We start from the raw sequence: 26432 nt of genomic DNA on the forward strand, positions 1-26432 counted from the left end.
AGATATGGTTTTGTCAGATCACAAAGAAATGTGATTGACATGTATGAAACATATATCTCAAGAGGATTTTATACATTTGTATTATTGGGATCCCTTAATGTAAGACATACTGATTTTGGGTTGTTTCCGTCATTTCACCAACATTCATAGACTTTTAATTGTATGTTAGAAAATATCTTGCACAACACGAAACATCATCACTAACTTCCCTCGTTCTATCAATAGTCTCATCGCATGTTTAAATGTATATTGGTAAGCCTTATATGCGTTGTCCTTACTCGTTGTAATAGCTAAATAGTAAATGTCGTTAATGACCTAATTGATATTGCGTAAGGGCTTCTTATGTCAATAATAACTTATGTTACTTACTATCCTTTTGTTTGTTGTAAACTCAGTTTAATTAATGTAATTTTAGCTGTTTTTTTTCAAAAAAAACTCTTAAAAACTTTCAAAGAATTAATACAAGCTTTGACATATGGAAATATCAAAAAATATTTTAAACATATTTACATAAAACCTTTATAAAGTCCATCTGTCTCATAATTAGACGATCATATAAAAACCCGCAGCATTTATTTATCAGACGGGTCTAACTCATATTATAACTATGGCGGGTCATGGCTTTTAAAGGCCTCCACTCCTATGTCCTAAGTCTCTGAGTTATTTCATTGCAGCGCACTCAAGTTCTCCATTGAAGCGCACTCAACGTTCTCCATCGAAGCGTTCTACGTTGAATCTAATTCTTGTATCCCCCATTGAAGCAGCTTCTAAAGTAAGTTGTTTGTTGTTGTTATCATCACATCAATTTCACAATCTAGGGTTTATATTTGATCTAATCTAATTTAATTATCAGTGGTTTAAGTTTAGGGTTCGCAAATTCTTAGATTATGAAACATCATATCCAAAAGAAAAGAAAATTATGAGCGTAATTTGATTATTGAATCAAGTATCCCTAAAATTATGTATTTTTCGAGATAATTCAATATGAAATCAAATCTCTCTTCCCCGGGCCTAGGGCGGCCGCCCCTCCTGCCCTGCCTCAGGGACGGGCCTGGTGGGGATTTATGACAGAGCTTCGTGCATATGGGTAGCAATAATCAAAGTGGTTTATTTTAGTGTCAGCAAAAGTCAAAATTCCCTTTAATTTAATACCCTATCAAATATCAAATATCAATTTCATTTTACACTATCATTAATTTAATTGTCAGTAAAGTGAATTTAGGGTTCTTCTAAGGTGGATTATTCAACTATTGGTTTTAATGGCTCAACATATGAAAGATTATAATGAGCAATTTTGTTGATTGAAGTTTGCTATTTGCAATTTATGTTTATATTCTTAAGCAAGAAGAATTTCATGTGATTTTTCGAGCTTAATTTGATGATTGAGTTAAATTTAGATGCTTATGTGTTGCAGTCTTTTTAATGTCTGGACGAAACTATGAGAATGAACCCTTTCTCCTTGGGACCAGGGGGGATGGGCCTGCTCAGGAGATTTTTAGGAAAGCCTTGTTAAATCCCGAGCTGCCCGAAAAATTTGCCCTTCAAACTGTTCAGGAAGCCATTAAACCCCAGGTGATTTTTCTCCATAATATTTAATTGCAAATCATGTTGATAGTGGTATCATTTCTGTTATATTTGCACTTTTAATCATTGGTTTTGATAGAAATACTTTTTGATCGTGTATTTTTCTGTGTATTAGTAATTATTACTTGTGTATTTTGTTGAAGGAATTCATATTTTCTCCATTGTGTATTGATTATTAACTTCCTTTCTATATTATTTGATGAAAAGATGTTCAATATATTGGAAACCGGGAATATAACGATGGTAAATTGTTATTGCTTTGTGTTCTATGTGCTTGGCAATAATTTTTTTTTTTTTAATCCATTAAGCTAATTTAGGGTTTGTTTAGCGTTTTTTTTTGGTTTTCAGTTTTCTATTTTTTTTAAGACCAAAAACCAAAGGAAACAAGAAAAAAGTGTTTCCACTTTTTTGTTGTTAGTTTTCTAAATTATCAGGATTTTAAGAAGTTTGACTAATTTTTTATTCATTTACGACATATATCATATGATTTTGAAAATCAAAAAACCAAAAAACTGAAAACCACAACAATGCCAAACGAACCCTTAAATTTTCATTTCACGTTGTTTGTTCTTGAAAGTATTTTGTGAATGAATAGGTTTCGGTATGTTGTATATATAAAATATATACTCCAAGTCACGCTGATCGAATTAATAGTCACTTATGCTACTTTAGGATGTTTGGAGAAGTTAATACATTTCCTAGTATGTGGTTTATAATACATTTCATTATGCCACCACACATATGAAGTGATGGGGAGAGGATGGGAATTTGGAAATTACCCAACTATTTAGTATAAAGAATGTCTTTGTAAAGTCTATTCATACACTTATTTTGAGGTATTGGGACAATGTTTTTACTTTTTAGATAAAAAGAATATTTGAAAATTGTTGAGGAGAGCATCTTATAAGGATACGGGAGCGATATATTATTTACCTCCTTTTTGTAGTTGCTCCTTTTTCATTTTACACTATTCATACATACTACTTTGACTATGTTTTGTGATTTAAAAGTAAGAAGAAATATTGTCATAGGTTTATTATATTCATCTCAACTTGTACTTTCATAATATCAATTTATTAATTTTTTTTAATACTTATAGATATTTTAAGATATGATGGTTGAAGTTATGCATTGCAAAGCGTGAAAATGTAATGGCTGCAACCAAAAAGAGATTAAAAACTGAGGAGGTGTATACCAACTAGTTGCTAATACAAACATTTGGAATGGGGAACTAGTTGACAATATAATCTGTTGGATTGGGGATATAATTTGTCTTTGTTAAATAATTATTGCATCAACCAATTTGCTCTGGTTCTTGTTTGCCAATGTTTAGGCTCGACTCAATTCAGTGTTATGATGCTGTCTTTCTGATCTATCAGTGTTTGTTAAATAGCATTGCCTAGTAAATTTCATGTGCCATTGGTTTCTTTACGTTATGTCTGAAGTTTGGCTGATTTCAGTTGAATTTGTGTTTTTTCAGAGGCAAACAAAGTTAGTTCTGGATGAAAATCAGCTGCTAGAAAACATTCTACGGACATTACTCCAAGAGTTGGTGGTATGGATGCATACTAATTTTCATTTAAACCATGTTAGCTCCTTTTTGTGGCTCTTAAGACTGCATATTCGACACTTTATCCTCAATTTTTAATAAATTCTACATTAGTGTTTTATCAAATAGTTGCAAAGCTAACTAGCAAACGACTAGGCCATAAATCATAGATGAAGTAATTGTTCGTTTTGATGCATTATGTCTCTGAAACTATTAGTTAAGTGTTAACATAGTTTATGGAATGATCCTTTATTCTCTCCCAGATACTTTCTGTGAACTGTTGGTATTCTGGTATTCTATATTCCATGGGTGGATAGTGTATTTTTGTTCCAAAAGGAATACATAACTGTCTTTGATGAAGTTTATTAACGCTGTATGTCATTTGATTTATTTTGTGAATATTACTTACATTGCATGTTTTTTTTATTTTTATTTTTTTCCCTTCATTTTTTTAAAAAATTTATCCTTTCAAAAAAAAAAAAAAAAAAAAAGGTGTTACAGAAGTTTGACTTGTATCTGGTGTCCTGATGCAGGCTTGTGCAGTACAGTCAGGAGAGCCAACCATGCACTATGGCCGTTCCATTGCTGACGGAGATCTTGCACAGGGTCAAATTCCTCGCCTTCTTGGTATGACCACTTTTTCTAGAGATTATGGTTTCAGATACTTGCATTCTTTTGTTGAAGTACTGTTCATGTCTGGAATTTGCCTAAGTATTCTACACTCAAGTTTGTAAATTTGTTAATTGTTGATGGGCATCTGCTTTTTGACTTTGTTATCCCAGACATGTTTGCAACATTAATGTATTGTGCTGCATTTTAGTCAACTCTTAGTTTAAGAAATGTGGTACCCATTTGGTGACATTTTAGGGTGGTGCAAATGCAACCCAAATTGACTTTATGTTGGCTAGGAGAATGGATAAGGGTCGTTGTATTGATTGTAAAATAGGTGTAAAAAGTAATTGACTTCAAGGTGATCAGCGGATTAGAAGGTGGGCTATTAAAGGGGCCAATGTTAAGGCTATGGTGATATCAAATAAAATTTTTAAGATGTTAATTGGCATAGGAGGAGGATTGGAACTCAAATTGGATAGAAATGACGGCTTGCATTTGTAGAGTTTCATAGGAGGTTCTTTGGCAATCAAGTGGGAAATCACTGATGCACAAGGACACGATTTGGTGGAATGATGTTGTGAAACTAGTGTTTAAGAAGGAAATGGAATACTACTTTGCCTTAAGAAAATGCTGAGACGAAGAAACTTTTGGTAAATGTGAGGAAGCTAAAGTTAAGGCTAGAGAAGTTGTTCGAGAGGCTTGAGCTAAGGTGTATAAAGATGTTTATGAAAGTTCAGGTTCGAGGATGGTGAGAAAAGGATTTCTAATAGAGTTAAGAGAAGGCAAGTGCTGGTCAAGGACCTTTGTATGGTGAATTGTGTAAAGGACAAAAGCTTAGGAATTATTGTTCAAGCTGGCGAGACTAAGGATAGATGGGTGTAACACTTTGATTGAGTTTTTAATGAAAGCCCTAGTGGGTGCTATAGGAGACAACTCAACTCTATTGAGAATCAAAGATGACTTGGATTGAGGAAGTAAAAAAGGACATGGTAAAAGTGAGCTTACTAGGTTGCATTAGATAGAAGTGAATGGAGGAGAATCTTCTTTTTGGGCGATCACATGAAGTAGACTCTCGGTTCATGTAATTAACATCATCTCTCAGGAAAAAGGCTATGGTTTTGTTGTTGTAGTTAAATGTCAATGTATCCTGGAACTTTTGAAATTTGTTGAATAATTTTCGCCTTTGTAAAAAAATATAAGTCCCTTTGCATGTGAAGAAACAATTATTAATTTTTGATGCTCTTAAATCTCTCCATGCCATATAGTTTTAAGGCTTTAGGAAAGTGTTGCCTGTGAATTTAATGAAGATAGAGTGGACTATCAACACTTTTATCCTTATAGGAGGAATACGAATAAATTTAAGCACTATTTACTGCTTTTATAGGAAGGGATCATATAATTTGAGTTAACTGCAGAAAGAAATGGGGATTTAACTTATGAGATAAAGAAGGAACATTGAATTTTTTACTTAATGATTAGTTTTCTCCTTCATGCCCGGTTTCTCATAAGTCAATATTTGTGTGTTCTTTCACAACAGATATTGTATTGTATCTCTGTGAGAAGGAACATGTGGAGGGTGGCATGATATTTCAGCTGTTGGAAGATTTGACTGAAATGTCAACCATGAAGAATTGCAAAGATATTTTTACTTACATAGAGAGCAAGCAAGACTTACTTGGAAAGGTATTTCTTACGGTGCACATTTGTAATTTATGTTATGGGCTTTTTCTTATCATTAAATTCATAGTACTGCTTGCATCACTGCTTTATTTTGTTTTTGATGAATGTCATGGTTTAATGAGCAGCAAGAACTGTTTGCTCGTGGCAAACTTGTGATGCTGAGGACATGTAATCAACTGCTTCGTCGTTTGTCAAAGGTTCTAATATCTGACTTATGCTGTATTACATTGTTCTCAAATTTGTCACAATTCATATGCTTTTTATATGGTCATTGCTTTTGCAGTATGAGATTGTTAAGGGGAAAAAGGGCTCTAGTTGTTTTCTGTTATGTATGATTGTTGATTTATCTGCGACCTTAACTTCTGAAGATATGCAAACTGACTAAATATTCGTTCTTCTTGATGCTTCTGTTGCTCTTTGCCAGCATTGATTTGTTATTCTCCGTACCTCTGTTGCTCTTTGCCAGTATTGATTTGTTCTTGTTCCACTATAGCATACTTGCCCCTGCAATTATTGCTGAACCATACAAGAACATCTTTCTGAACAAAACTGTGAGTTGGATGTTCATTTAGGATAAACCTTGCCCCAAATTCAGCAGGTTGCCACTTCCCAGGCATATGATACAGGGATCTGGATAGCATAATTTGTCCCAAAGATCCAGGTTCCTGAGTTGTCTGGTTTCCAGTAGCCTGATTTTACTTTCTGTATTTTGTATTGCAAGGATTCAAATGACATTACTTAAGTTTATAAGACTAACTGGCAGGCATTATAGTGCAAATTTGACGGTAAAAAGGCAGTGACATGGTGACTTGGTGGTCTGTTAGCCATTTAATAACATACTCCTTCCGTCCCAGTTTATAGTTCCTGTTTGTGTTTTTTCACGGTATTTAAGAAATAGGAGGAGAAAGTGGATGAATACATTAAAAATAGTGAAAATTACAATTATAGACAAAAGTTAGAGAAAGTGGAAAAAAGTACAAGGCAAGTACAAAATTCAAGGGTAATTTAGGAAGTACAATGAATAAAGTGAAAAAAGTGAGGGTATAATGGTTTTACATACTATCCAAAAATAGAAATAGGAACAACATTTTGGGTCTCCAAAATAGGAAAACAGGAACTATAATGTGGGGCGAAAGAGTGGTACTCTTGCTGCAGTCAAGCAAAGTATAATAATTTGCTTGATGCATAGAATAAAAGCTCGCCCGTTACATCGTGATGCGGCCGAGATGTAACGGATTTGAAGGCTACCGTTACAAGATTTACCGTTTTGTAACGGAGTTTTGAAAAACCCCGCATTTTCGACCGATACGGCCGATACCTGAAATGCCCAAAAGGCGTGAGATGGTTGGAGTTTTGTGGCAGACTCCATTGTTGCTGGCGTGTAGCAAGCCGTAGCAACCGCATCATAGAGAAATAGAGAGAGAAAGAAGAAGAAAGTAAAAAGGTTAGGGGTTGAGGAGATAAGAACGAGGTAAGTATGTGGTAAGTGGGACAGCTGTAATTAGTTAAAAGAAGGTTGGGACGGCTGTATGATGCTCCACTTTGGTTTTATTTTATATTTGACTTTTTGACCACTCAACCTCTCTTTTTTACTTTTAATTTTTTGATATGAAAGAAAATTGTTATGGACTATAGTAGTACTGTAATTACTACGTTACTTTTCAATCTCTTTATTTTATGATAAATTCAATCTAAATCTATTGGATAAGAAAATATCTATTTAAAAATTTAAATAAATTATATAAAAATATTTCTTTAAATTTCTACCGCGATGACCGCAACCAGTCCGCGATCAACGCATCGTTTCCGTTACCGCATCTTCGCGACCGTTCGATCGCGACCGAAACCGCATTTTTATTCTATGGCTTGATGTGAAGGAGACTATCTTAGTTTTAAAAAACGCGTCTCAGGGTGAGCACAATGAGGCACCAGTCTTATCACTTTACACAATGATGCAGTGAGAACAGTGAGTTGCAGTTGAAGAGCATGAGACACAACTACGATGTCCACCCTCGTATTCTTTTATCTTGTTATATGTCTAATCCTTCTCTTCTATTTATTCGATTCTTCTTTAAAACCACTCCCCTGTAATAACAAAATATAATAAAGCGATTCTTGCAATAAAAAAATTGAGGCCAAAATGATCTATATGGTTTATTGCACAAAATGTGCCTTATTTGTGTGCTATGCTCTCCTAGCCAAACTAGTTGCACCACATATTCCTTGTGCATTTAAATAACTGAGTCATGGTTTGTTTTGTGTGCTAGATTTAGAAAAGGCTTATGATTATGCTTCTTGGGACTTTTTAGATGTCAATTTTAAAATTGGTACTTTTGTTTGAATATATATTTTTGCAAATGGAGGGAGTGGGCTCATTTGTGTGTTTCTACAACTTGTTTTTAGTGTTAGACTATGGCAGCCAGCTAGTTTATTTTCAAGCTCTTGTGGATTGTGCCAAGGTGACCATTTTCTCCATTTTGTTTCAAATTGTGAGTTGTGACGACATCTTAGAGTAGCTTGGGGGAAAAATTAATTGAGGTTGGACTTTATGGTGTATTCTTTGAAAACTATGCTTCTTAACCTTTCAACTTCCACATCTCATCTTTGGTGATGATACATAAAGTGGGTTTTCATAAGGGTTTGCTGATACTAGACTTCCTAGTTGGCAAGGTTCCACATTGAAGTTTTTTAGCTGATGTCTTTGGTTGTGGGGCGGAGAATTCCTATCTGGGTATTCCTCTTATTATTCTTTGAGCTTTGAATTGCATTTCTTCTTAGGACCCTATTATTTAGAATTTCAAAAAAGACTTACAGCGTGGAAATTAAGGGGTTGTTTGGTTCACATGGGGTAAACGGAATTAAATGAACTATGAGAAAGGAAAAGAATGGAATGAAAATACCTTACATTTTCTATGTTGTTTGTTTGAAAAACAAAGGGAAATAATCCCACCAGACCCACCACCACACCACCACCACACAACCACCTAATTCATTCTCTTTTCACCTTTTCCATCCACCACCCATCCACCATACCACTCGCCGCACCTCCCTCATCATTGGCCACCCTTCGTTGGCCCTCCCCTGCCCCGCGCAGCTCTCCCCTCCCCCGAAAAATCTCCCTCTAGAAACTAGTCTCCTTCCCCGTAAAACCCGTTGGCTGACCCTCCCCCACCCTCGAAACCCTAGCGCCTAGGGTTTTGAGAGTGGGGGAGGGCCGGCCGACCGTTTTACATGGAGGGAGAAGGTTTTTTTTTTTTGGGTTTTTGCGGGGATGGGGAAAGGGTTTCGGGAGTATGGATGGCCGGCATGGGGAGGGGAGGTCGGCGAGGGGTGGGGGAGAGGCGGCGAGGGTTGATGTGGCTGGCCGTGGTGCGGGTTTCTAGTAATTTGAGTAGGTAGGTGGTGTGATGTAGAGGTGGCTTAAGGAATGGGAATGGAAATACCTAGGGGGGTGGGGAATCAACTTAGAAGGATTCGGGGAAATGAAGAGGGTAAAGGGAATGGGAAAAAAGGCCTAACAAACAAAAACAAAGGGAATGAGGGCAGTTGATTCCCATTCCATTTGATGAATACCCCCAACCAAATGGCCCCTAAAGCTTTTGTTTGGAAGAGTTAGATTAACATTGATGAGAACATGAGAAGTACCCTTTCTAACATGCCTATACACTTAATTTTCATGTTCACTACCACGGACATTGTGGGACTTGTGGCTTCTTAGGTGTGAAAAAATGATTTGTTTTTCCTATGGGCTTAAATTATTCAGATAGGAGCATTCATTGGATAAAATGAGAATATGTGATCTAGTGTATGACGAATGAAGCCTTTAAGTGTGTTAAGTGAATTGGCTTTGGAGATTTGAGAATGAAGATAATGCATTGTTGAAGAACATCATCAAGTTCAAAAACATTGGTGGAGCAAGGAGATGTCTTCTTCTCATGGAGTTCACATATGGATAAGAATTTTTGGAGGGTTGCATGTTTTTGATTCCTTGGTCAATTACAAGAGAAAGAGTGCTGCAAGGGGTCTTTTTTGGCATGGCATTTGGCGGGATTAACCTGAAAAATTCAATTTCCAGCAGTATCTGATTTGCTTTGTGCCTGTGTTTGAGGATACTATATCAAAAGGTTTTGTGCAACATGGTGATGAGTAGCATGGGAATGTTTCTTTTTGGAGACTTTTAAATGATTGGATTGAAAATGTGTTTGTTTTTTTCTTAAAAATCTTTCTGCCGAGGAGATCAAGTTGGAGGAGAATAACAAAATGGTTTGGCAGCAATGCAGCATGACAAGAGGCTCTTTTTCTGTGTTTGTAATTACCTTTATAGGATTTGGATGCTGGTGTTCCCTGCCAATGATATTTGGAAGATTAAAGATACTCCTTAAGCTTGAATTATTTTTCGTAGGCATTATTAAATGGAGGATTTTTCTCATTGAAAGCTATTATTGTTTCACTTAATGACAAAGAGTGTTAATTACCGTTTATATTTTCGGGTTGCTTTTAATTGGCGCTTATTATTATCCTTGTTTGGGATGGGCTGGTTGCAGCCTTCTTCTGTGAAAGATGTTTGTGTAGGTTGGAAAAGAGGATGAAAAAAGGTTGGTTTGATGAAGAGTGGAAGATGGTTTTGTTGGCAATCTAGTGCCGAAAGCCAGAAAACCACTAAACTATTGAGGGGTAGAGGTTCCTTATATCAAGGATTTAAGCTTGCTTGCTCTCTCTTCTTTCTTATTTTTTATTTTTATTTTAAAGCTTTTTTACATCCTTCAAAAAAGAATAAATGGTTTTTTGTATAGCATTCTTATCAACTTCTGAATGATGCTTGACTTTTTTTGATTTTGTATATCAAATTCTTCATGATAGCTGGGGCATGAGTTTATCTGATCCTAGCCCTTATTCTTCATGTGATTTTCTTTACTGTTGTTTTTGTACCCCCCCCCCTCCCCCCCTTCCTTTTCTCTTACTTTTATTTAAATCTGAACAATTAATACTCTTTATTCCTACTTTGATTTTTCTTACTTACCTTAAACTCTGTGTTTTATTTTCAATTGCCGTTGAATCTGACTCTATAAAAACGTGTTCGCGGATCTTTAGCTTCATAATTATCAGAATTTGACGACCCATATCAAGTCCGACACCCGCACCCAAGTCCAAGCATCCTAGTCGTGAGTAATACCCCATGGTGTCTTCCACTTAAGAAGGAACTGGACATCTTTCACTTGCAACTGTCTTTAAAGATTGTTAAATGTCAAGCTACGTTTTCTCATGATATGTGTAGATACATAATAAGCTTTAATAATTTTGATATTAAGTTCACATAACCTCTGTAAGATACAAATTAAAGAGTTCCTGGAGGCTTCAGCACCTCATAAAATATACTTTAATTAGATTCTATAAAGTTGGACACTGCTGAGAAGTTTGCAATTACTTCTCTTGTGGATGTTTTTGGAGATTGGCTGGTGATTTTTCCCTTGTTTGCCGTGCAATGGATCTTTAAAACATGTTTATGTCTAAATGAATTAAGTTTGAACTAGCTATTTTTATCACGTATCAGAAGTGACTTCTTACAATTGATTGTGATGTTTAAACTATTGGAGTATGAATCATTGCAGGCAAATGATGTTGTATTTTGTGGACGGATTCTTATGTTTCTGGCACATTTTTTCCCGCTGTCTGAGCGCTCAGGTTTGTGCTTGTCTGTTATGTTGGTCTTGACACCATGGATTTATATAACGTTCTTTATTATGTATACAGCTGTGAATATTAAGGGAGTCTTCAATACATCCAATGAAACAAAGTATGAGAAAGAAGCTCCAAATGGTATTCCCATACTCAGTACTAAACCTTTATGTTTTAAGTACAGAAGCTAATGGATTTTCCCCCCCTTCATTTATCTTTAGGCATTTCTATTGATTTCAACTTCTACAAGACATTCTGGAGTTTGCAGGTGAATACTGAATAGTATATGATTTATAGCTTTCTTGAGAAATAATACATTTTTGTTGGCTGAGAAATTGTTTGCCCACCTTGTGAATAAAATTTTATTTGGTATAGGTCCTTTTTGAGTCATCTAGCTAAACTAATATCAGAAAAATTATATTAAAGATGCAGCTAAAAGTTGTGAGGCAGGTCTAACTCAGGGAGATGAGGACAAATTGTTAGCACTACCCTGGTGCATTAAACTAAATTGCCCGCTAACAAAAAAAAAAGTAAAGTTGCCCGAATTAACTATAATGGTGGCTAAAGTTACTATTAGTAACAAACCCGAAGTCTGAACCCCCTAAATTGCTGAAAAAAATGTACTAGAACTGAAAGTGAAGACTGGCATCATCATGGAATTTTAGTATGCCAATCAGATAATTTAATTGGAAAACATTGACTTGAAGTTGAATTATAAGATTGACATAATTGGAGATGTTTTTGTAGGAGTTAATTTTCAATTCAGGAGGTAGCATTGAGTATCTGCTTTTTTATAGGCCTCTTTGTCTTTCTTAGGATTTCTTCCTTATTTGAGCCATGAAAATATTAACATGATTTCAATTTTATATGTTTAGATTGGGAAGGTTTATTTACTGTTCCTGAAGTTTTCATTGTTAATCAATATTTATGTGTGCGAAGTCTGTTAATTTAAAAAATAACCTAACATCAATGCATTGGTTGGCAATGACTATGAAAAACTGGAGTAGAAGATTATAAAATTTGATGTCAGACTTGAACTATGACATTAACTATCTCGTCCATGGCCTTAATATTAGGACTTGATGCCTTGTTAGCATTTTACCTTCAATCCTTTTGCACACAGACATCTTGTCTTCTGTTTTGTGCTTTATTTTTCTGTCTCTAATATTGAGTATTATGCTAGGAACTGACATAGCTTACAGCACTAACAATGGCAGCAAATAAGAAGAAAAAGATGATTATATTGATGAGATGAGAATTACAATAAATCGAATGAGGATTTCACTTTCGAGAGGTGGATTCTCTCCTAATATGAGCTTCCAAGAGGCTCACTCTTTGCCAATGACATACCTCACAATATTCAACATGCTCTTTAATCCTAATGAGAGCTATTTATAGAAAATCCCTCCTAACAAACCTCTGGCTTATTCCCCAAGTTACTACTAATAGACTATGACTACATACCCTTCCCCTAAATATTGATTCCTTGCATATTATATAACGTATCTATGTCAAAGACTTGCAAGACACTCCATCATGTTGAAAACAGTTGTTTCCAAGTTATACAAACTACTATAGAGGGCAGATTGCTGAGTAGATACTGATTTGGGAACTTTGCAATGAATGCTGAGATATTGTATATCAGGATGGATTAAGCAAATATCTTTTTGAAAGAAAAATGTTAACAATGATATACACTTAATTAAATTTGGAGTAGTCTTGAGATATGACTTTTGACTCAAAAAGGATGAGATTTTATATTAATGTGAATATTTATCGGGGTGTACATTTGTCCAAATTTTGTTGGAATATCAGCCAAGCCATCTGTTTTTGGGTTTCAAATTTCAAACAACGGAATCTAATTTTCATTCATTAAGTTAACAAATTCAATCACCTTATACCTAACTAAACCTTTTGTCCAACCAACTTGTTCTCTTTGTAAACACATGCCACTTTTCGTTGTCAAAGAGCTGACATGGAATGTCCCAAAACACATCCTACTTCCCGTACTATTTTCACGGACTAGCTTCTTTACCTGCATGTGTTTGCCATGCGGGAACCCTTATATATTTTATGCCAGCCTCGGGCACTGTTCACCTGCATGCTGCTGCTTAAAATGATGCAATGTGATGGATTAGAAGTTAAGCCAGTTCAAGTGTAAGAGTGTTCACAATATAATTTCGAGTTTAAGAACTGTACAATTTACATTACTCTTGAGTAATTGATTTGATAAAATTTGTGTGTATATTTGTCTTTGTTTATAAGATTGGTTTTTTTTACCATGGTTTTCAGGAGTACTTCTGTAATCCTCCATCCTTGACCGTTAATCCTACAAAGTGGCACAGATTTACATCAAGCTTATCGGTAGCACATGCATATTCAAATTATTTTGTTTTGAAGTATATTATTTTTGTTTTTACAAAAATTCAATTAATGTTGGGGTGTCATTTGTGCATCTCTTTTGACTGTTCTTTATTAGGTTGTTCTAAATACCTTTGAGGCTCAACCCTTAAGTGATGAGGAGGGAAATGCTAATAATCTTGAAGAAGAGGGGGCAGCTGTCAATATTAAATATCTGACCAGTAGTAAACTGATGGGTTTGGAGGTAAATGTCTTCACCAAGTTTACAAATTTTATGGACCAGAGTTTAACATCTTTTGCTGTGATAAAATTATTTGAATGTTTCTTTGCTGCAGCTGAAAGATCCTAGTTTCCGGCGTCATGTTCTTGTACAATGTTTGATATTGTTTGACTATGTCAAGGTAGGTAGGTAGGTACTTACTCTGGCACTGCTTTGAAGGCCATTCAAACACGCGTTTGTGAGATTATACAAAGCTTTTATCCATTGGCATTTTTAATGAAGTATTAGCTGTGTAGATATCTCATGTAGTTTACATAATGTTTTGGAGCCTCTCCCCCCCCCCCCCCCCCTCCTCCTCCTCATTTTCTGTTCTTTGGAGAGGAGTTGGGGTGTTAGGAGGGAGAGGGGAAAGTTTGCAACTTTGCATTGTTTGTCCAATTTTAAAGGACTCGAGATAAGTCAGTGCTCATTTTGACTGATTGCTGATGATCTACTGGGTATGGACTCTGAAATATGAAATGTTCATGTTGCTGAAAAAGATTGGTCTATTGCTAGTTTCAGCATATATCTATTTCCCATCTGACCTTGTTAAAACATTATAAGCATTCATCTTTCTGCACTTCATCAGTCGCTGTATTGCTTTAGTTTTGTCAAACCTTCCTCTCTTTTCCAATTCTTTTTTGTGAAATAGGCATTTCATTTTTATTTGCATCTCTAATTTAAATACCCTCTTGTACTTGATACATATCTTAATGTGGGTCATCATTTAGTTGATTGACTATTTGTATTTGTAATTTTTTTTTTTTTTTTTCTTCTTCATCTTTTCAGTTTACTCTTCATGTGTTAAAATAAGCTTTAAATGTTGAGGGGCACTATTTGGATCTTCATGTTGATAGGATATATGGGCTTTTGATTGTAGGAAACAAACTCTAGGCCACTAGGTGCACTTTGAGGTTGGATTTTTGCACCTTTTCCCCATTCTCAAAGTGTCTAAGATCTAACTGGGTCGGATCACCCTTGATAGTTGGGCCCTGGTAGGCATGTTTCATATTTAAAGAATATATTACGTTTTATACCTTCTATATTAGGTAAGAACTATTGTATGTTTCAAAACATAGATGGTTTGTAGACACAGAGAGTACTGTGTGAAGCTTTGACTCAAAGTCCATATCTGCATCTACATTTTCGGTACCATTTTGATTTTCGTGCAATGTTAAGGTCATCTTGATAATCTTTCTTCTGGGTAAAAAAGCATGGTCAATATATGAAGATTGTAATTCATTTGTTGATTTCAGTGCATTGGTTTAGTACTTTCCCTTCTACTTACATTTTGCTTTCCTCGTACTTTTTTGCAGCCCTCTGGAAAGAGTGACAAAGATTTACCATCAGAGGCAATGGTTAGTATCTGTTGATACTTGATAGTTTTTGTAGTCTTTCCTTCTCTTCTATAGCTCTAATCATTGATACCTGCAAATGTTGTCATACGAGGATTGTAGATGGGAAATGAAATCATACTTCCTTCTTTGTTCTTTAGTGAAACACTTTGATTGCTACATTATTTACATACTATACTTAAGACAATTTAAAGAAAAACATAATCATGTGAGGTCTTATAAAAAAATATGTATAATTTTTACAAATTTTTCTTTTTTGAAGAAAAATGTATTATTTGCAAAGTATGTATTGGTAATTATGACAGTCATACTGTGGTAAATTAAATGAAACAGAGAAATTATTTCGAAAATTACTATGGCTGTTTAGGTTGCTTCAGTACATGAAATAGAATGGGAAGTGGAATTAGGGTCTGTCGAACGAGGAACAGACTTACTCTCCAGATTTACTATTTTCCATTTCATTATAAGAATATTTACCCCTCCAAAAATGAGGAGAAATATTGAAGCTGTTTGGGGTTAGCTTAATAAAATGAATTATATCAGGTAAAACAATAAAAATGATTTAGGATGACTGGTCTATGATAGCAGAAAATCTTCTGGATGCTTAAGTACCACACAGAGGGTGTTTATACATAAGCTTAATTGAAAAGTTACCATGCTGCTGAACATTACTCATCTTTTGCTAAATTTATTTAGATTTTTATATTTATTAATTTTTGCTGGTTAGCCTCACCGTAAAAAATTTACTTGCTCTTTTTATTTTATTTTATTTTTATTAATTATTAACTATTATTTATTTATTTTTAATTTATTTAATTAATTTATTTTATAAGTAGTTGCTCCGTTTTGGCTGTGCACATTTTCAATGCACAATTTTGACCCTTTATATTGTGAATCATCAACTAGTAAAAATTATAAAAAGTTGATATATGTATGTCATAAAGGGTTTTCACTTCCCAGTTTGATGTTATCTTTGCAATATATATGCTGTCATTTTATGTAAAATTAGCACTAGTGTTGCTTCTTAATTGATGTTAATGATTTCATAAATTTTGTGCTGATTGTAGAAAGAAGAAATAAAGACTTATGAGGAGCGTGTAAAGAATCTTCTCGAAGTGACACCTCCTAAAGGGAAAGAGTTTCTCTGTAGCATTGAGCATATTCTAGAACGTGAAAAAAATTGGGTGAGCATACCATGGCCCCTCTCGAAAATCTTGACTTAGCTTGTATTTCTTACTTATTTTAATGAATCGAGTGAGGCACTAGTAAGGAGGCTTGAATATTTGCAAAGTGATGGGATGGTGAGAGGCAAGGGAAGAATTAAGAAAATTGGAGGAGGGTGATTACATTAATAAGGAAAAATATGGTGTTGGATATGGCAAAGTGGAGGGAGAAAATATATGCCTAGGTTATAACTTTTAGTGTATAATAATTATATACTTTCTCTGTTCTAGTAATATTGCAACAACTGGAATTTTACACTATTCATCACGCTTGTTTGACCACACATTATGATTTATACGTTAAGTAAAATATAGTCATGTGGGGTCTTGTTAGATTCGTCTCGTAAAATGCTTTCACAATATCAACTTTTTATAATTTTTACTCTTATATAATTATAGATATTTAGCATATAAAATGTGCTTTGGGATGCGTAATTTCATCATTGTTGCTATATTCGTGGAACAGAAGAAGTATGATTTTAATAATTTATGTTTTATTTTATTTTATTTTTATTTTTATTTTTATTTTTATTTTTATTTTTATTTTTTTAAATTATCCTAGGTTATAACTTGTTATTTTATGCATCTCCATATACTACCTCCGTTGAATATTAGTTGCAACTTTGGAATGTTTTATATCTCACAAATAATAACCCAAAGTTGCAACTAATATTTAACGGAGGTAGTATTTCTTATCTCAAGGTTTTCTCAAACTTTTTTTTTTTTCATGATTTATTCTCTTTTATTTCCCCTAAGTCCTACTTTTGATTACTATAAAAAATTTTATATCCATTTTTTTTGGTTTTCATTTTATACTTCTAGTTCTCTTGCTCATTATGTTTTCTCTTGTTGTCTTCTACTTCCATTTTATTACTCGTCTTTCTTTGTTGCACATTTTGCGGATAGTTCCTTATGACAAGTCATCTTAGTCATGACCCCAATCATTTTGTGACTAAGACATGTTTAATGATTAAAAAGTCATTGAATCTCTTCTTGTTAAATGAGGAGGAGCTTTTTTTTTTTTTTTTTTTTTTTATTTTATTTATTTTACTTTGAGTTTGCAGCCTCACTGCCTCACAGCCATTTCTGTCTTCTGACTGCCCTTCCCACGTTCAGCCCCATTTGGAGGGGCAAATGTTCAGATGTCGAAATGTATGTCACCTATGTGATAATCTCTAAAAAAGGGTTTGTTCATATCTATTTTTCTTTCAGGTTTGGTGGAAGCGTGATGGTTGCCCGCCATTTGAAAAACAACCCATGGAGAAGAAGGTAGATGGTACAAAAAAACGGTAAGTAATTATTTTGAATGTGATAAATTTTAAATGTTCCATCCTAGAGCATGGATCATTGGCTAAATTTTTGTTATGATCAGCCAAATTGTGGTCAATCTTGATAGGTTTTCTGTATCTGTGAAGATATTATGTGCATTTGTTTTCTTGTGACAAGGGAGAAGGGGAAGCACTTGTTAATAAACTGCTCTGATTTAGGTTTTTTTGTTGCAGTCTATGGCTATAAATACATTGTTTACATTACTATTTCCTCTGTTTTATTTAAACGACCCATTAGATTTAGGCGCACATATCAAGTTAGGGTGGAAAAGAATGTCAAAAGACGATTTTACCCCAGCCCACTAGCTCTGCCAACTAACCCCACCCCCTTCCCCACTACCGACATTACTATCAAACCACCTAAACCGCTGGGTCTGCCACCAAAGCCACCTCAACACCATCCAGACCATTGAAAAAGAGCGCATTCCTTCACTGTCCAGGTCACCGCCATATCATGCTTTTGACTAAACTAATAACCCACTATCTCTTATAATCTTTATTTCCACAACAAATCTAATGTACACAATGTTTTATTACACAACTTATCTTCCCAAAACTTTTTGTTGGTCAAATTGATGCATTTAAATACAAACAGTAATTTTATTTGTTGAGAAAGTTACTCTATCTTTCAGCATAAGATATTCTAAGAAATTAGATCAAGTTACTGTGGGCTTTTCTGATGGGTTTATGCTTATTTTTTGAATCTAAGTGGTTAATTTTGGCTGTACTTGAAAATGTTTGAAATATGCTGTCCCTGCAGTCGACCAAGGTGGAGATTAGGGAACAAAGAACTTTCTCAGCTGTGGAAATGGGCTGATCAGAATCCGGTCTGTGTATTACCCATAAATCTATCATAATGTTGCGGAGTATTTTATATTGCTGGTTTATTCTTTTTGTCTGATTTTTGCTATACTTGAATCTGCATCTTCTTTACAGAATGCTCTCACTGATCCAGAGCGAGTTAAGACTCCCGCTGTCACAGATTACTGGAAACCAATGGCTGATGATGTAAGCTCTCTCTCTCTCTCTCTCTCTCTCTCTCTCTCTCTCTCTATGTATCTATCTATCTATCTATCTATATAGAAAGGTATTATGAATATTACTTCTGTAGCATAAGTGATGAATATTGATCTGTGACAACAGATGGATCCGTCTGCTGGTATAGAAGCTGAGTACCATCACAAAAACAATAAGGTAGCTTACACTTCCTGTATGATGATCATAGTTGAGATTAAAATACTTCATGTTTTAGTTTTGTTGACTGAGAGATGATGCACATAAGTTATAATTTACAGAATTATGGGTTATTAACTCTGAAATTGATATTATTAGACTAATGAGAGTGCCTTTAGTTTCAGCATTGTCGATTGACTTGTCTCTTTAGATTGTATATGTAATCCATGTATCTAATTGCCAATCTTTGTTTCAGAGTTCCGACAAACCTGCCTGCTATTTACTGTACAAATAAAACTATAGTTGACTTCAATCACTTCATATTACTGACTTATGAAAATGCCAGCTTCTAATCAGTGTATTTTAGTCAAGCATTTGCCAGCAAATCCCTGAATATGCTCAAATGGTCACACTCATATGATTTGCAAATTGCCCTTTTTGACCTGATGACCAACTTAGGATATACTCACTCCGTTTCTTTTCAGTTGACACATTTTAACTTTGGGCATTATTCACATAAGTTACTTTGACTTCTTTTTGTGATTTATTCTTGAGAAAAAACATAGTCATGTGGGGTGTTACTCCCTCCGTGTTTTAATAAGTGTTACACTTTGATCGGCACATAGTTTTAGGCAATTTAATTGACTTAAATAAAATAAGAGGTAAATGGAGTAGTTGGAATATTAATAAATTGTAAAAGAAAGATAATGGGTTTAATAGTTTATTACAAAGTAATGAATGTGAGAGCAAAGAAATAATAATAAAAAAAAAATAGTAGTGGGTTTGAGTGGGGACCATGAAAGGATAAATATATAATATTAAAATGTAGCTTTTTGTCAAAAAAAAAAAGGAAGTGTAACACTTATTAAAACACGGAGGCAGTATTAGATTCATCTAAAAAACATCTATTTTCCAAACTTTTGTTTGTTGTAAATGAAAGATATTAATATATGAAATTATGCGTTGGAAAATGTGCTTAAATGAAATGTGTCAACTACAATGACATGGAGGAAGTATTGCACAATGTGCCCATCCTGATCCCAGAAAATACAAGATAGTACATGAAGCGATGTCCATTTTCTTAGTGATGCATGAGCCTCATTTTTATAATAGATGAGAATATCTTAATATTAATTTGGTGGTAATGATTAGGTAATTATTCAGCTACCTGGCTGGTTATACCTCGAATATGGTGCATGTTGGCTGATATTAAGTTATTATAAAAAAAAATTATATCAAATTGAGATTGCATTTGGAGGTTATTATTTTAATTTTTTTGTATAGTGGTTGAACACTGAGATAAGGCAACTTTGCAAGTAATATCATATACAAATCATTTGAAAGTGAGATAATTTGGAGATGAAAGTAGACATCAAGACTTTTCATGTGAGTGGTCATACATGATACATGCAACATGGATTAAAATAAGAAGAAAAACAAACTCTAATTTTGGGTACCTAAAGTTAGCCAAATTCCAATTCAGTGATTTCTGTTTCTCATAGCCAAAAATAATGTTTCATTACACGCACACACCTACAGGCACGCACGTGCGCATGCGCACATGCACACACATCCTCCGTTCTTTATTAGTTGACATGTTTCATTTCTGGTGCTCATATTAAGGAAGGAAGAATGAAAGATATATGCAAAATAGCCTTCACCTCGCCCCCTCACACTACCCCACTTGGCTGTATCTTTCGTCCTGGAACCTGGACCAAAACAGACCTTCATTCATCTGATTATCCATTTCCTATTCTCTCCTCTTAAGTTCAAGTACACCGTTAAGTGCCACAAATTGATAGTAAAAATATATCAAAATTAGTAAAAAAAAAACTATAAATTAATTTCAAATTAGCATAGAATCTTATACAAAGTTCAACAAATTAAGAACAACACAAAAGTTTTAGAAAAAAGAAACAACAATTCAACAAATCAAGGTTTTTTGACTTATAAATTCCTTATTTCTCAAATTTAGAAATTGTTTAATGTAAAGAGAAAGAGAAACCCATTTACAGAGGAGAGAGAAAAGGACAATATAGAAAGAGAAACCCATTTACAAAGGAGAGAGAAAAGCTCAAGGCTCAATAATGGCGGGCACTTATTCAAGCAACTCCTTTGATTTTTTTCTCAAAATTTTCCATATTTTCTTAAACTGTTAATATGGAAATTATAACCTTTTTTTTTTTTTTTTTTTTTTGGTCAGTGATTTTTGGCTTCACTAAACTTCAAATGTTGGTTCATTTTATGAGTGGCGAAGGTGGAGATTTGAGAATTGAGATGGACATTTGGAAGAAATTGAGAAAATATATACTACCTCCGTTTCTTATTATCTGCAACAACCGTACCGATTGCGGAGGCCGAGGTAAAAGTTCCTAAGCATGATTATTGAAATACAAGGGCATGTACTTAACCACTAATCCAATTAAAAAAAAAAATTATCAAACCACTATAACCCAGCCACCACCACAAACCCAAACCCAGCCACCACCACCACCACGAACCCAGTCACCACCACCACCACCATGAACCCAGACCCACGCCACCCCTACAAAACAACCCGCACCATCCAGCCACCACCACGAACCAGACCCACGCTACCCCACGACACCAAACCCACACAGCCACCACCACCACCACGAACCCAGTCATCACCACCACCACGAATCCAGACCCACGCCACCCCACGAACCCAACCCACGCCACCCCTACAAAACAACCCGCGCCATCCAGCCACCACCACGAACCAGACCCACGCTACCCCACGACACCAAACCCACACAACCACCACCACGAACCAGACCCACGCTACCCCCACGAAACCATTACCTTCTCTATCATCAATTAAAGCTTTATTTGGTCAAATTTAACCATTAAAATTCTAGATCTAAAATTTTCATGGTTAAATTTGACCATAAAACCTTCAAATTTGAGCTTTAATGACAAGAATGAAACAAAAGGAGAAGGAAGAGAGAGAAAGCGGAGACGGCGACGACGACAAGCATGACACTTATAGGGCGACTTTCGGCGAAGGTGGTGGTTGAATTTGAGGGGAGATGAACAAAGAGAGGGGGAATTTATGGGTAGATGTAGATAGAGTGGAGATAGGTACGGTGGTAGTAGTGGTGGAGGTGGTGGACTGGTGGTGGTGTTTGCCATTGAAGGTGATGGTTGGAGGAGATGGTTGGAGGAGATGGTGAGAAATAAGTGAGAATGAAATTGGGGTTTTGGGGTTATTAATCATAGTTAGCTTGTAGGTTAGAATATAATCAGTTTTTTTAAGGGTAATATGGTAATTTTACAAGTAACTAAACTTACTAAAATTGGAAAAAAAAAACCTTGTTGCAAATAATATGAAACACCTATTTTTGGTAATTGTTGCAGATAATAAAAAACGGAGGAAGTATATATTTTTTTCCCCATAAATTTGTAGTCGAGAGTTGGGGATGAATTCATATAAAGTTCATATATTGTTGATGATGTTAGAGGATTTTGAAGATAGAAAAAGTGTTTGATATTATTCATTTTGAATTTGGATTTGGAAAATCAAAGATGACGGTGGATGATTTAGGTAGGTGGGTGGGTGTGTGTTTGTGAAAGAGGAGAGAGGGGATATGGAGGAGTTAGGGGGAGTTATGGAGGAGAGAGGAGAAAGAGTGTGGGTCTATTATGGGGAGGGGAGAGGAGGAAAATTGAGGGTAAATTTGACATTTAACAATATAATTTTGACTCAAAATAAAAGTGTATGAACTTAAAAAAAAAAACTTCCTAAAAAGGTATACGTGTCAACTAAAAAAAAAACGGAGGCAGTATATAAAAAGCTACACATCAATTTTGTGATGCATTATAACTCTGTTTGGTTACAAGTTCTTCCGGTATAACAATTTTGGAATATTCGATTAGAATAATCTCATCTTAGGAAACATCCTTGAACAATAACTTTCCAATATTGTCACATGGGTGAACTTATGATGGGTGAAATGAATATTCTGTTGATTCACCTTTATCACATACCCTAGAAAATTAAATAAAGCTTTCTTCATATGTTGTAGGTGGAGGGTAAGGCTCATAGGCATAGAGGTGTTCGCCGTGCGGTTTGGATCCTAAATCACACCAAACTGCAAAATTGCGGTTTGTATTTTTTTCAAACCGCACCAAACCGCACCGCAAAATTCGGTTTGGTGCGGTGCGGTTTAAGCATATTTTCTTAAAATTATAATTATGTTTTTTAAACAAAACTTTTATTTTATTTAGTAATTATTAATTTATAATTTAAATATTAAACTCTTTTTTTAACCTTTAATTAGCTAATAGTCAAAGATTAACTCATATACTTTAGTTCTTTTATATTTTTCTAATAAAAATATAGTATAAAAACTACAAACCGCATTAAATAATAAAGTGCGGTTTGGTCTAAATTTTTTTTGGAAACCGCACCAAACCGCAAAGCGCGGTTTGGTCATTTTAAAAAACCGCACCGCAATTTTCAAACCGCACCAAACTGCAAAATTGCGGTTTGGTTCGATCTAAACCGCACTCTGTACAACCCTAGATAGGCATGTGAAAGAAGAGGGGGGGGGGGTTAGAGTTTTTAACTTATTGAAGACAAACCGAACATGAACTCTGTCTATTGTTAGAGCACTTATGTAACAACATAAAACACTTGGGATAATTGTGAGGGTTTGTCTAACTTTAGATTATTTTCCTTTTGTGGACTAAACTTGGGATTATTATTGTGTTCCAACAATTTTGTGACCTCAAATACCCCAAAAAAAAAAAAACCTAAAAACTTTGGTTCACAAATCATGATCTATGATGTGAATCATATCTAGAAATCAATAATTCACCCTTGTGAATGGTTTACAACCTTGGCCATGATAGAACACATGATATATAATCATGATAATGCCATGGTTTCTTGATAGCTTTTAATCTAATCTTAGCCAATTATTACATAATCTGACAGTTATTAAAATAGTATTAGGGTTCTAGTTAATGTAGCTTCTTGATAGGGGCTTGCTTTAGTTGTAATTATCTTTTATGACTTGATATAAGTTGACTGTTATTCTTCATGTGGACCTTGGGCTTTGGGTAGAATCTTTTTGTTTTTCTTTACTTAAGTTTTATCATCAGGTTAATTTTCTTTTGACTTCATTAATCCTTGCTTTGTGCTATCTTCTTTATTTACCTCCATAAATCAAACAAAAAATAACCCTAAAATGTCATGTGGTGAATAAATTGGACCTATTATGTATCTTTTAGTTTGGCCATGGAGTAATTTTGTCACTTGTGGTTCATTAGTAAAGGTTTGGTTAGCATGGATCACTTCCCTAAAAGTATTGTAATAAAGTGTCGCAGTGTTACTTTATTAATTTGGCATACTGATTATTCATTTGTTTGTGCAGGTTTATTGTTGGAAAGGTCTCCGTTTTTCTGCGCGACAGGACTTGGAAGGCTTTTCTAGGGTATGAATTATAGCCTTTTATTTATTTATGTATTTAGAGATTAATACCATCTTTGTGAAAGAAAATGAACCCAATGTGTTTCATTTGTAGTTCACTGAATTTGGCATTGAAGGGGTTGTGCCCCTGGAACTTATGCCTCCTGAAGTAAGGTCCAAGTATCAGGCAAAGCCAAATGACAAGTCTAAACGTGTGAAGAAGGATGAAACTAAGGGTTCTGTACCTCCATCTGAAGAAAATCAGGTATTTTGACTTGCATTATTTTTAATATGCTTGGGGGTTAGTATGTACTTGTAGTACTTCATATGTTGGGTGAAATGGGGAATACATTTTTTGTGGAAATTATTTATGGCACAATTTGTGTCCCGATGTCGCATATTGATGTAAAGATATTATGGTTTGTTTTGTATGTATAATACTTAAAATTAGACTAATAACAACCGCCTGTGCGATCAGCTTTTACAACAATTGCCATGAGCATATGACATTTCCTGAATTCCTGTAATATTTATATCCAGATGTTTTCTGAGTTGTGACTTTCTGGTATTCCTTATCTACTTATTTAATCTTTTTTTAAATGTTCCAAAATTATTTAGGCTATAAACTCTGTAAGTGAGATGGATGGCGAAGGTGGCCATAATGATCTTGATGCCCCAGCAGCTGCAATGGACCTGGATTCAACACCTATTACTGGTCAAGCTGGCACCCCGACACCAGATGACTTTCAAAAGCAAAGTTCTGAATCCCCAGATGCACAAGAAGCTGGAGAACTTGACGCTGAAGGTGATCCTGAGCCGGGGTTAATTGATGGAGAGACAGATGCAGATGTTGAACTAGAGGCAGTAGGTTGATTTTGCATATGACTTTTTCAAATTGTTTAGACTTTAAAGGTAGTGGAATTGCTGAACTGGAACTGCAGTGACTTCTCAGCTCACATCCATAATTTGAGAAGCTAGAATGACTTATTATATCCATTATTCAGAGAGCTTTAGCAAGCTGAATGAAGCATGGAGTTTAATTCATTTATTTTCTTTTTCGGCTTTGCTTCCATTATGAGTTTAACATAACTAGTTTCTCTACACTCTGTATATTTTTGCTTTGAGATACCTTTGTAATACTAAACAAGGGGGTAAAGAAAGCTCATTTTTGTATATCTTGAAAATGTAACCCCAATCTTTTCGTTTTTGTCATGTCATTTATTTATTAGCTTTTTAGGGCTTAAAAAAAAAAGATGCACTGATGTTATTGTTCTCTAAATTTATATCTCTGTAGGTAATTCTTAGATCATGTTCGTAATTTCTTTACTTATCAATAGTGAAATTAATGGTCCTTTTGGACATGGATTATTCCATGCCGATTTTTGAACTCTAGTTCACGCTCTGCCAAAGCTTTTTACTTCGTATTTTTTATTCTCATCCGATGTGACGGACATACGCCCTTGCATTTATCATCTATTGATGAAATGCTATGTGACATCCTACTTTGAATACTGCGGTAGATAGTGCATTTAGTGGTCAAGAAGTACACACTTTTTCTAACCAGTCTTATCTTGTCTTTTACTTCCATGTTTTTTTATTTTTTATTTTTTTGGAGTCTTTTCCTTTGTTCTTTTACATTTAGGATTTTTTTTTTTTTAGTCATAAAATTTACCATTTGTCCTTTCCTTGTTTTGCAAATTAAATACTCAATTTGTTTATTTTTCTATGTGCAATTAGGGATGAGCAAAAATTCTGGGTACTTAGAATTGGAATCGGAATCGGTTAGATATTGGAGGGTCCGGAACAGGAATTAGACCCGATGGTTCCAATTCCGGGTAATAAACTAAGGAATCGGTTGCAACTGGTTTTAATTCCACATCTCAATTTTTTGGATTCGGATCGGTTGGGTATCCGGTTACCCATTAATATATTAAACTAAATATATTTTAAAAATAAAAATATGTAGAATGTATCTAGTTAGTAAAATTAAAAAAAAAAGATATACTATTAATATCTAACATAAATAAAATAGTTTTATACATATAATAAATATAAGTATTAAACGCTAAAAATGAAAATGGATCAAAATAAGTATTATAATTGTATTAAATTTTATTTACTACCAAAGTTAGTCCGTTCCATGTTTTTTAACTTTTTTTTTTTTAGTCTTTTCCTTTGTTTTTTTTACATTTAGG

At 34.6% G+C, this 26432-nt stretch overlaps 1 protein-coding gene across 2 annotated transcripts; it reads left to right on the forward strand.

Moving 5' to 3' along the window:
* Window positions 1-616: 616 nt before the first annotated feature.
* LOC110694954 (THO complex subunit 1-like) lies at window positions 617-25426 on the forward strand. 2 transcript variants are annotated; one of them, XM_021872141.1, is made up of 21 exons: window positions 617-772; window positions 1415-1572; window positions 3065-3139; window positions 3667-3760; window positions 5283-5428; window positions 5551-5622; window positions 11035-11107; window positions 11177-11242; window positions 11323-11369; window positions 13394-13465; window positions 13581-13706; window positions 13798-13863; window positions 15038-15079; window positions 16144-16260; window positions 17512-17588; window positions 18388-18454; window positions 18564-18635; window positions 18771-18821; window positions 24203-24262; window positions 24353-24502; window positions 24856-25426. In XM_021872141.1, the coding sequence occupies exons 2-21, from the start codon at window positions 1423-1425 to the stop codon at window positions 25108-25110; spliced, it is 1878 nt and encodes a 625-aa protein (XP_021727833.1). In that variant the 5' UTR covers window positions 617-772; window positions 1415-1422; the 3' UTR covers window positions 25111-25426. The 2 variants fall into 2 exon arrangements, with proteins under 2 accessions (XP_021727833.1, XP_021727834.1); XM_021872142.1 differs by having other exon boundaries at window positions 621-772; window positions 1398-1572; window positions 24856-25110.
* The last annotated feature ends 1006 nt before the right edge of the window (window positions 25427-26432 follow it).

This window comes from Chenopodium quinoa, unplaced genomic scaffold (assembly GCF_001683475.1).
Source record: "Chenopodium quinoa cultivar QQ74 unplaced genomic scaffold, ASM168347v1, whole genome shotgun sequence".
NCBI classification, from domain to species: Eukaryota; Viridiplantae; Streptophyta; class Magnoliopsida; order Caryophyllales; family Amaranthaceae; genus Chenopodium; species Chenopodium quinoa.